General features: G+C 49.0%; 1 protein-coding gene across 1 annotated transcript; it reads right to left on the reverse strand.

The window, feature by feature from the left end:
• Positions 1 to 283: 283 nt before the first annotated feature.
• PTAFR (platelet activating factor receptor) lies at positions 284 to 7,354 on the reverse strand. The gene is given in 4 exon segments (XM_074850805.1): positions 284 to 4,485; positions 4,487 to 4,534; positions 7,228 to 7,248; positions 7,251 to 7,354. Coding segments are annotated over 4 exon segments (1,209 nt in total). The 5' UTR covers positions 7,320 to 7,354; the 3' UTR covers positions 284 to 3,414.
• Between the last annotated feature and the right edge of the window lie 4,931 nt (positions 7,355 to 12,285).

Here is a 12,285-nt window from a genome sequence, read left to right on the forward strand (position 1 = left end):
TTTAGCAGAGTTGTCAGAAGGCGTTTCCTCCCTGAAACCATTTCTTTCCCCTTTCAGCAGGTCAAAACTTGCTGAGCCTTTCATTTCACCACTTCTCAAGACTTCATGTGGTGATTTAAAAAGAAAGAACACCCTGCAAATTCAGGCTGTGTCAGCGTGGCACCGAGGTGTCACCCAGCAGGCAACTAAACACCACCCAGCCGTTCACTCATTCCCTGCCCCGCAGTGGGACGGGGGAGAGAATCGTAAAAAATAATAATAAAGAAAAGTAATATATCGTGGGTTGAGATAAAGACAGTTTAATAAGAAAAGGAAGGGAAAGTAATAACAGTAAAAGAATTAGAATATACAGAACAAGTGATGCACAATGCAATTGCTCACCACCAACCAACCGATGCCCAGGCGGTTCCCAAGCACCAGCCTCCAGACAGCTTTACGCCCAGTTTCTATACTGGGCGTGATGTGATCCGGTATGGAATAGCCCTTGGCCAACTGGGGTCGGCTCTGATCCGGTATGGAATAGCCCTTGGCCAGCTGGGGTCGGCTCTGATCCAGTATGGAATAGCCCTTGGCCAACTGGGGTCGGCTCTGATCCGGTATGGAATAGCCCTTGGCCAGCTGGGGTCGGCTCTTCTGGCTGCGGTCTCCTCCCGGCTGCCTGTGTCCCCCCACAAGCTCCTCGCTTCAGTATGAGAAGCTGAAAAGTCCTTGACTTAGTGTAAACACTGCTCAGCAACAACTAAACCAGTGCGTTATCAACATTCTCATCCTAAATCCAAAACACAGCGCTATATTAGGAAGAAAATTAACTCTATCCCAGCTGAAACCAGGGCACAGGGGTTTTCCCTTGAGTATAAATACAGAAAGATGGGAAGGTGGGAGAAGTTAAAGGGCAAAACACTTGGGAAACACGTTTTATTCAAAAGAACTTTTGAGGATCCTTTTTGTTGCAAAGTCGAGTAATGCAACATTGCGGTAAAACAGAAAGTAATTCCAGGAACAGAAGTAGAAGCTCAGCCTGGTTTTTAGAAACATACTGTTACTGACTTAATTACTGCAACATATTCTCCTGAAGTGTCCTCAGGGCTGTTTCCTCCACTTACTTGCCCTCTTAGATGCAAGTTTACATTTGTTGTCTGAGCCCACACTGGCCTTGCAAGTGTTTTCTGTGGAGTAAAGTATGTTGTTTACCCGCAGTAAGTAGCCTAATTGTAAACTATCTTGGAAGCTTTCCAGGAATCAATAGAAGAAGATCACGCATCTACCAGATCTCCATGTAAAATCCCTTTTCGTTTCCTCTAAGAGTTGCCAGACTCCATCTGTTCAGTGCTTTAGTGGCTGTGAAGCAAGAGAGCTCCGCTGTCGCGTCTACGGCATCGGGTGGCAAGGGGGAAAGGGGAAAGCTCCTCCCTTCTGCCAGCGCAGGAGCTCCCCAGCCAGAACGTGCCATCTGGGGAGGGCAGAAATACAGAGGCTGATTCCTCCAGCAAGCAGGATTTAGGCTTTTAAACTACAAAAATCACCCTTCTTGCTGTGTGCTGTGGCTCGGATGACTGCTGATTCAGGGCAAAGCTTTGAACGTGGCTGAGGGACGTGGTGGGGGAATTCTCTCTCTGCTAAGAGGTGCCAGCAGCTGTTCTTTATGGGTGGCCATTACTGGAGCAGAGTCCACCACCAGGAGGGAAACGCATCAAGTTGTGATCAGATTCTTTCCTCTGCCTGGCACTGGGCCTGGAGCGCGTGGCTGGCCCTTGCAGGTAGCTTTAGAAAAAGAAACATCTTAGTTCTTTTGCTCATTCACACAAGTAAGCATAAAAGCTGCCTGACTGTCTTCAGGAGATATATCTGAAGGACCCGTATCTCCGCTGAATATAGGCAAAGTCTGATACAAACGTTGGTTCTATCTTTGGATTTGAGCTTGTCTTTCACATTCTCTGGTGGGTGTAGGAAGACTGCTGTCCTTGCATATGAATAATCAGTGTCACAGGTCAGATGATACGCTTTTCCTGTCATCAGGCAGGCTCTCCTATGTAGTTTAGGGAACCAAAAACTGTTGTGAAAACAAGTTAAGTTCCCTTCCCTTCTCTGCCCAATTTCCTGTGCTGGATTGAGAAATTTGGGTCAGAAAAGGAACCTCAAGTGTCCCATGACTGGTAACAACTCAGCACCCCTGGAAAACCACTTTCCCCTGTGCTCTAACTGACTGCAGCCAGTCCCGAGCGAGGAGTCTCCAGTCTTGTTGGAGAGCATGAACTGAAGGTCTGTCAGGTGTACTGCATCACTGTGCAGCACGGATTTACTCAGGAAGTGGCCATGACCTGACCTAATACTTCACTTGGGGTAGGATAGCAAGAACTAGTCAGCTTCATTTCTTCGTAGCAGAAATAGAAAGGCTGAGGGAAGGAATAATGTATAGCTGCTTGCTACAACACTGATTTAAATAAATAATAAGAACAAAGATACTGAAGCATTTTAATGTTTTTTTCTTCTTATCATAATGCCCATGCTGACAATAATCTTCTGTTATCTGGAGTCTCCAAAGTGAGATTGGATTCCCACAGACACATGCAGCCAGCCCAAAATTACTAAACAGGAGTGCAAGAGACTGCTGGTTTGCCAGTTCTGCTATCATACAAGAATCCAGGGCAGACAATAATCCCCTTTGGACATAATGCTTCTCTGGGGATGGGAGCTGAGGCATTACCCATTTCTCTTCTTTTTCTTGCCTACTAGTCCAGTTACGTGACTGTTTCAAGAGCTGGGAGCAAAGGCAAAAGTTCATCATGGCTACTCCCAGACATCTGTCGAGCATGGACCCCAGCAGACCATGCGTGTAGGTAAGAAGGGATCAGAGGTGCAGATCTCTTTTTTGATGGCATTTAAGGAACTCCTTGGACTACATCCCTTCTAGTCACTCAAGAGCTTCTTCAACTCAGACTCTCTTCACAGAACCGTGCAAACTGCTTAGAAAAGTCACTTGATACTAGCAGCTCAGTCTGTTCTTCCAGGCCTTTTAGAAGTCCCTTACAGCTCTGATACTGGATTCTTCATGAGAGCTGGGCAGGCAAAGGACCAGGGACGGTGCTATCCGGGCTGACACAATGGGTGATTTCAGTGCACTTAGCTTCTAGCTGCTCACTGCAGAGACTCAATAGTACATTTCTTTCACATAAAAGCAGATTGTCTGAGCTGTTCTCAGTGCCCACGAGAACATCAGCCCGGGCAGAAGGTGCTATTCTACCAGATTACTACAGGTTCTGCCACTGGCATATGATAGAAGAAATGAGCGTTCATTCTTCTGTCTAATGGGAAAAAGAAAATCCTGGTCCTCTGTTGTGTCCCTGGGTGCCTCTTCTTGAGAAAAGATGAGTGACTAATTCACGCATCTCCATCTGCAATCCAAACAGGGCTGAACTAGATCCTAATGGCATCCTCTTGGTGAATGGTGCCCTCAATCACTGTGTCCGTGGTTTGCCTGGAGCACTTGCGACTCCCTTTCATGCTTTTCAGGTTTTCTGAAAGATGCTTCTGGAACTTCTTGGTGAGGAAGCAGTAGATGATAGGGTCCAACACACAGTTCATACTCAAGAGGCACAAAGTCACCTGGTGAGCATCATTGAGTTGTTGGCGCAGCTCACAGTTATCCTTCTCCCACTGCTCCAGAACAGTCAGGGTCCAGGGCAGGTGCACTATGTGATGAGGTACAAAGCATATGATGAACACAGCCAGCACTGTGCAAACCATCCAGAGCGCCCTTTGCTTGACATGAGCACTCTTCCGTGGCTGCACTGATTTGGAGAACAGGGTCCTGATAATTATGATATTCCAGCCCAGTATAAAAAGGAAAATGATATAGAAGAGGACGCAGATGATGACATGAATGGCGAGAACAGCTGAAACACCACTAGAAGAGTCATAGTGCTCAAAGCACCGCGTGAAATTCTTTGACTCTATCTCCTCCTGATTAGTATTATTGTCAAAAAGGTAATACAAAGAGCTGCCCACTATTATGATCCAGATAGCTGCTGACAAGTAGATACCCCTTCTCTGAGTGGTAAACTGAGCAGCTTTAATGGGATTAGTCACAGCTTGGTAACGGTTGTATGTGATGACCATCAGAAAAGCAACAGAAGAGTAGGTGTTAACAAAAAATAAACAGCCAGCTACGTTACAGAGGAACTCAGGCATGACCCAATCTCCATGGTGGTGATAGTAAACAATCCACATTGGCATCACAATCAAGAAGAGCAGGTCAGCTACTGTCAGGTTCACCATGAATATCTTGATTTCATTGAGTTTCTTGGTGGGGTAAATATGGCTGAAAATCCAGAGCACATAGCAGTTGGCAGCAAAGCCCAGAATGAAAATGATGCTGTAGAAAACAGTGAAGAGGTTGTAGCGAAACTCAGAGTCTATGTGGCATAAAATGTAGACATCCGCACTACCTTCGGTACCACCTTTATCCTTTCCAGACATTGTGGTGCTGAGTGGGCGCATCTGAAGCAGAATTTCCTGCCGTAGCTTTTCTTCTTACCTAAAAAATACAAAGCATAAGATGAGCTGGTCAGTACGTGCCATTGCTAAGCCAGACCCCGCCTTTCCTTCTGAGCTGTCTGTGACCACAGGGGCTCTGCCCATGCCTTGGCTCCAGCCACAGACACCTGCCCTGTCCCCTCGGTCCTCTCTTTGATCCCATTTCCACACCATACTACCTTTGTGTCTTCATCCAGCATTGTCTGAAGCCATGTGGGTCTCGGATCACTAATCTCTAATCTCAAAAGATTTTTCTGCCTGAGGGTGCTTAGATAAAATAATCTGTTACTCTGCTCTGTCTCAAGCTGCTTAATCTTTTACTGTAAGCAAACAGGTTTTCAGAGTCTTTTTTTTCCCCCTTGTGGTTCCCAATGCTTTCTTTCTAACTTACCTGCATTTATTTTAACCTAGAAATACCAGAAGTAAAACATATCTGGTAAAAATGTCTCAGTGGTGCCATTTCCAGAGTCACCCTCTACATGCTGTTTTCTGACATTTTCCTGCTTACACTTATAAAGATTCTATTTGTTTTCTTAGTTGCAGGCACCGTAGTATCTCACATCCACTTCGTTATAGGCTACCAGACCTCTCAATATTTTTACTCGGTGCAAAGATGAGTCACTAATCCTAAAGGGTGATGTTTTGTGCTACATTGTTGATTTTAACTACAGTTAATTTCTCTTGAAGTCCTGGCTGTTGTCTATCATGCCATCATTTTGAATTCAAGTTGTCATCAAACCAATCTGGCTCCCTTCCCCCCAGCCCCCCTCCGCCATTTCTGCATCAAATGCAAGTGTCAGCAGCAGCAATTCTGTACTTCCCTGTGTGGCTGGTGAGGCTGCTGACACACACTGTCCCTAAAGAGATGCCTTCAGGTTTTTAGTATTACCAGTCCACACCTCAGTTAGTATTTATTCAAATCTTGCCTACAGCTTGGACATATCAAATTCCTGCATCATCAATACTGTACGTGTTCTTGCCTCAGATTTACGTGGATTCAGTCTAATCCCTTGAATACTTTAACCTGCTGCTTTTACCATCCAGACGATGCACACGCGTGTTCTTGGCTCTAGCACCAACTCCTGGTCTGACACTGGGCAGGCACTCACCTCTCCATGACACGATCCTGCAGATCTGCTTGGTTTTCTCTCCTCCTTCCTTCATGGGAGGATAACTAACTAATGCAGGTAAATCAGCTTGAGAGCCACCGGCAAGGACACTAGGCTGCTCACTGATGCTAAACTTGCTGGGTTTTTAACCTGATTTGCAGCACATCTACTCGAGAGTGAGTAGACTATACCACCAGTCACGAAGCCTAAACCTCTTGTGTGAGTTATGAGGGAATGCCAGGTGCTGCACACTGTAATGTGCTTGCCTCAGCTCTGCCAGCCCCACAGACAACAAGCATTTTCCCCCAAAGACATGATGCCTCTGGAGAAGGCACCCTCCTGCCTCAAAACTTTCTGGATCTTCCCCAGCAGCAGATAGTGGCATGAACCCCCACCTCACCCTCTCTGGGTTGAGTCTCTCTTTGTGCCCATGTGCTGTTGGTTCCTCATCTACACATCTGCACATTTGCAATTTCCCTCTGCAAATGGGGAAGTCAGCTCTAGCTCAGAAAAGCTCTCCCTTTCTTCAGAAAACTCTGCAAACCCGTTAGCACTTCTTTCCAGTTGTTAGGAGAGGAAAACAATAGTCATCTTCCCAAGCCTGTCCTTCCTCACCCCTCACAGGTCCCCTAAGGACATGACAACTACAGATATCCACAGCTTGTCCTTGGACCTTCACAGGCTGCTGCGTGGTGGGCAGCACTGGGGTCTGAGTGACTTTAAACTCAATCTTTCAGCCACGTTCCATATGAATTAACAAGGAGCTGTAGCAGTACTAGCAGTTGGCCAGGTGACACATGTATCTGTCCTCTTTCAGCTTGATCTGTGTCACCCTGCTGAGGACCCACTGATCTCTAAAAGGTGGTAGTAGCTGATTCAGGTGGTGATAGCCAGGAGGTGAGGGTTGCCTGGGCTGTGACACCTTGGGGTCTGGCCACAGAGGTCTGGCACATCCCTGAGGAGTAGCAGGTCCCAGAGGCCCCAGAGCAGGCAGGGGCCCATGCTCTGTTCCCTGTTCTACTTCTGATTCATGCAGGACCCAAGGCAAATCCTACTGGTCATCTCATGGATCTGTTTCCACACCCTCATCTATGTATGAAAAGTGTTAATTGTCACAACATGGTCTTAAATAAATGTTTGTGTCTAAGCCCAGCTCTCCCACCCACTGAGGGACCATCTCTGGAAAGGAGAGATGCCAGTTGGAAGGGTTTGCATCTCTCAGCTCAAGAGGGAACCTAGCAGATGCAGACATTCAGGGAAGGAGTGAGGCTGTACAGGGGCAAGAGAAACTAGTGGGGAGCTTGGTGTTTGGTACATTATTCTAATGTTAGAATAAGGAAAAAAAAAAAGTGCTAAATACCTAAGATCATTAGAGAACTTAAGTTTTTTTAAAGTCTACATCATAAATCCACTGCTCTATCTGCCAACTTCAGCAAATAGTTCTGGTGCTTGGGGCTGGAATCTTTGCAATGGCAGGTGCTCTATCACTGTAGCACCAGACTTGAACATACCAAGAGTTGGGGGGCGAAGAAGGGAAGGTGGTGCATCCCACCAGCAGAATTAATGAAGTGCCCACATCCAATACACAGGCACAACTGTTACTCATGAAGTCCCTTTAGTCTGTGCCATGGGGCACTGTCCATCTACCCCTCCATTTCTGGTGCTGTACATGGGCATGGAGCCTCCAAATTTTGTCCAGGAGCTCTGGTGGACTTTACTGGTGGGATCCCCAGGCCTGCCCATCAGCCACCAGATTTAGCAGATGAGGTGAAAGGGAGAATGAACCTGCACATCCCTCTCCACTGCAAAGCCCTGCACAAAAGATGGGTTTGAGCTAAGGGGCTGCACTCTGATCCAGAAAGATGAATGCAAGGACATGCTCTATGTTGTTACGTCTGCTAGAAATCTCCGGCAAAGGTTGGCTGTGGAAAATGGCAGTGCCATCTCCTGGCCCCAACAGCACCTTGGTGAAGCTCATCTGTCTTTGCAATAGTAGGCTGTGCAGTGCCAATGCCAAGGTCCTTTAGTGAATCACAAGAAAACCTTGTTTTTCCCTTCTTGCTTGTCAAGCCAGATATTCTACAAAATACAGCTAGAAGAAAGCATGGCACCATTTCCTACTAAATTTACTCAATACCCACTTCCCCCTTCAGCCTGAGAAACTTGAGCTCACATCTCCCGTGTACTTGTGAGATGTCCTAAGCCCCTAAACCCTGGAGTACCATATGGAGGATCTCACTCAGCCTCTCCTGTTGAAGTGGTTCCCCTTTGTATAAAACACATCAATATTCTTCGTGCCAGCAGAAGAGAGAACAGGCGCAATGGCCAGGTTGTGGGCTGGTGGGTGTGAGTCCTGTTATCTGCTGCAGCAGGCTGCGCTGTGTTAACAAAATCCCCGGCAACTCTAGCCCAAGCCACTGCCTTGTACACTAGTACACCAGCCAAGAATCCCAAGTGGGTTATATCATCAACTCCGTTGTGTGCAGAACTAGCGGTGGAAGTAGCCAGTTGCACAGCAGAGCATGGCCAGGGCAACACCGGACTCTGTTCTCAGGCTACTCTCTCTCCCATGGGCCATGCTCTCCTGATAAGAATTTACTGGCTCGTGGCTGCAAGGTGCAAAGACCATGATAACACAAGCTATGCCATCAGCAAAAGTATATTCCAAGAGGAACAGTACTAATAAAGTATAATTTCTACTTACCACAGTGGAAAGAATTCAGCACAATATGTCCATCTTCAGCTTTAGTAGAGCAGTGACGGGTGTTTTACTGAGGCTGCTCGGTCTTCTTCCAAGTGTTATTTTCTCTGACCTGGGTCTGGAAGGTCTCCACGCAGGCAGCTCTCAAGAACAGGACACCAGAATGGGAGCAACTCCAGCATGACTGCAGAGTCACTAGAGAAGAGGAAACGTGTGACATCAGCTCAAAGGAAATGAGAAATAAATTAAGCTGTAGAGGAAAGGCAAGTAACCACAGCAAAGATCTGGAAAGCCCTTAAAGCTGTTTCCTCAAAGTATCTCTGCTTCTGATAAACCTGAAAGAGGGCAAAATTGGGATTTTCCTCTAAAGGCAGAATAGGAATCCACTCCATGTCCCTGGTTAGATCTGGGATTAGACAGCAACTGAGCATCCTTCTTCCAAACAGATGAATGGCAGAAGCCAAAAGAGCTTTCACTTAATAACTGAGGAAAGGAAGTGCCAGGAAACTCATATATTCCATGGACAGAATCATTCCCCAGCAGAGTCTCCTTCACACTTGTGATGGGGCTAAACAGACCCAGGACTCTAGCCATACCAAGTCTCCTTTTATCTCAGGGACCTTCAATGGACACTGAGATACCACAGCATGGCAGGTCTTCACCTGGCCCATCCACCTTCCCATCATGACTTTTGAGCTGCCCAGGGAGGTGGTGGAGTCCCCATCCCTGGAGGTGTTTAAGAGTCAGGTCGACATAGCGCTGAGGGATCTGGTGTAGTTGGGAACTGCTAATGTTGGGTTGATGGTTGGACTGGATGATCTTCAAGGTCTTTTCCAACCTAGACAATTCTGTGATGACCACCATTATTTGTGGCAGCCTGAAGACCCCAGTGATGCAAATTGGTGGGGTGCTCAGGAAGACACCAGTGACAAGCAAAGCTGCACACATGGTCCCAGCTAAGCTGTGAATCCCAGGTTGCAGCTGCCATGCTGATGGTTAACCTCCCCTCCATCCAGACACTGCTCTTACACCTGCACACAGTGCAGATGTGAGCTTGGAGCATCTGCACCATGTCTGGCACAAACCTCACACCTGCAGACACCTACAGGAACTGAAACACCACGTCTGGTGCCTGGGTTCAGTGTGAAATATGTAGGAACGGAGCCACAAAGTCCATCACCAGCACAAAGAGGTGCCCGAGCCTGCAACAAGGCTGCTGAGGAACAACATGGGCCCAAGGGGAAGCAGAAGAGGCCCGTCCACATTGGTGCTCCCCTGGGAAGGCTGGGCCCTGCTGGCTCTTCTCATGAAATCCCATCCACGTCAAACAGCCCACGGTAGGCCCTGGCCATGTCCATGCTGTGAGAAGCACCAGAGACCCCCATGGTGTGGTGTCATCTCTTGGGAGAGCCACCAGGGACAGGCTGAGGTTGTGTCCCCTGGGCCACACCAGCTGAGGGCACCAGCTGAACTTCTCCAGGAGCCAGGAGCTGACACGGACCCTGGGACACCTTCAGGTCATGCTTTTGCTGCTGGGCTGGTGAGCCCTGGCTCTGAGCTGGGACACAGCAACCTCGTCATCAGCTGGGGAGATGGGGCACTGATAGAGGGGGCAAGGTGAATGGAAGCAATGCTGCTCTGCCAGAACACGGACTTTTGGCTTGCCTGGCCTCAGGCATCTCGAGGTGATGGGCTGAGCAGAGTTGGGGCAGCTGGCGTGGTGCTAGAACCCACCCTCTGTCCATGCCAGTGGCTGGATGTCCCCAGCCAGGGGCAGGCAAAGCTCCAGCACAGATCTGGGCTGCTTTGCCTGGGTCAGCTCTTCCCTGGCTCTTCTCCGAGCATGCAGATGGCCTTTCCCAGGGCCGCGACAGAGGGAAGCACCTGGTGCGCACACCGTGGTGGCCTGGGGGGAGCAGAGTCTGACTGTGCACCCAGGTGCCTGGCAGTCACCAGGAGCCCCCGCCGAGCTCCCAGCCTGGCAGGCTGTTGTGCAAGTGCCCAGCAAACTGCTGCACAAGCCAGGACGTCCTGCAGCTCTGGGCCCTGCTTGGGGGAAGCTCCAAAACACCCAGAGATGCATGGACACCACAGCTGGGACGCTCCCTGAGCTGCTGTGGGATCACCCTTGTTCCCCACAGCAACAGCACAGGGTGTCCACGGGACTTGGAAACCACTTGAGCTGAGCGGGGCCCAAACTCCCCCAGCGCGAGTTTGCTGTGCAGCGACAGCCCTGCCTGGGGTGAGAGCCCTGCTCTGCTCTGCTCTGCCTCCGCAGGGCGCGCTGCAGCGGGGGGTGGCTGTGCGGAGCAGGGCACCAGGGGACAGCAGGTTCTGTTGCTGTCAGGCCATGTCAGGGTGACCTGAAGGGTGAGATGAGGCTGCTGCAGTGATGCTACAGATCTGTGCTGGGGTGGAGGCTGCAGCAGTCTCCTTCCCTCCGCCACCCGCTGTCCTCCCTCTTTCCCCTTTTCCCATCAGCTGCTGTAAAGATGGATCGAGGAACCTGACCCTTCATGGACTGGACAGACCCTAGTTATCCTGTGAGACTACTTCTGGGAGCTTAAATTGAAAACAAAATAAAAGAATGCTAATGAGGTTAGCTGGCAGCCAGTCCGTGTCTTTGGGAAGAGCAGACAGTGAGGATATCTGGTCAGAGAGGGAAGGGGAGCACTTGCAAAGGCTGTAGCAACGGCCAAACAAAACTTGTTGTCCTGCCGCAGCCAAGTTCTTAGAGGAAATGAAAGCCTAGGAGGTTTTGGGCTGGGGAGGAACTCTTCATCCTTCCTCTGCTCAGCCCTGCGTTGGCTCTGACACTGGTGGGGCACACACACGTCACCAAAGTTCAGCGAAAAAGATCAATCATAAAACCCAGAGAACCAAACAACAAAACTGTACCAAGTTCAATGGAAGACACCAAGAGACCTGACGGGTGGAAGCTCCAGCAGTGACACAAGCTTTGCTGTCTGATTCGAGCACTCCCGCTGGAGTCAGGACACCTCCAACTGCCCCAAGCTGGGACCTGACCGCACTGGCCTCCTCACAGCTCTCCAGGTTTGCTCATTTTTCAGCTTTGCCCCAAATGCACAGGTTAGGCCTCGAGCTGTTGAGATTCACAGAAATGCCCAGAACAGCCTCTTGCCAGGCTCACACTTGTTCACCTCTTAAATAGTTGGGGAGTTCCCTTCCCCGTCATCTCCATTTTCAACTGTTGCTTTTAAAGCATGAAAAGTAGAAGAGGACACAGATTCATCACTCCCAGTACCAGGGCAGTAGAGGAAGGGTGACAATAGTCCATCCCACCCTGCCCAAACTGCATCGTGTCTGTTTTGCACTGACAGGTCCCGTTATCCCCCCGCTTCTCGCATCCCTTCCAGCCTGGGGACTCTTCTCCCCTGCTCTCCTGGGACTGCTGCCTGTTTCCAAGTGCATAAATTCAAATCCAGTATTAAAATGCATTTTGTTTGCAGTGGTCTGGCTTATTAAGTGGTCCTGGCAGTTTTTGACTGCCCTGTTCTCAGTGTTGTTTACCCCTCTTCCAGGCCAGGGGATGCACACAAAGTCTGGCAACACTGAATGCCATGCAAGGCCAAGTTTAAAAAAAAAAAAATCTTGAATATGGCTTTACTTTTTATCAAGCAAACTTGCAATCTAATTTTTCTTTTACTATAACTGATTCCCATACGATGCTGTTAAGTAGCACTAATGGTACTTTAGGCTGTTATATCAGGACGCTGGATCTTGGAGCAGCTCTTCCAAATGATGTTTTCTGGGGATAACTCCATGCAGGCTGGTTGGTAGGCAGTGGGCTGTTCCCCTTGGTTCTGGTGGTATGCAGTGGGCTGTTCCCCTTGGTTCTGGTGGTAGGCAGTGGGCTGTTCCCCTTGGTTCTGGTGGTATGCAGTGGGCTGTTCCCCTTGGTTCTGGTGGTAGGCAGTGGGC

Source organism: Strix aluco, chromosome 26 (assembly GCF_031877795.1).
Source record: "Strix aluco isolate bStrAlu1 chromosome 26, bStrAlu1.hap1, whole genome shotgun sequence".
Classification (NCBI taxonomy): domain Eukaryota; kingdom Metazoa; phylum Chordata; class Aves; order Strigiformes; family Strigidae; genus Strix; species Strix aluco.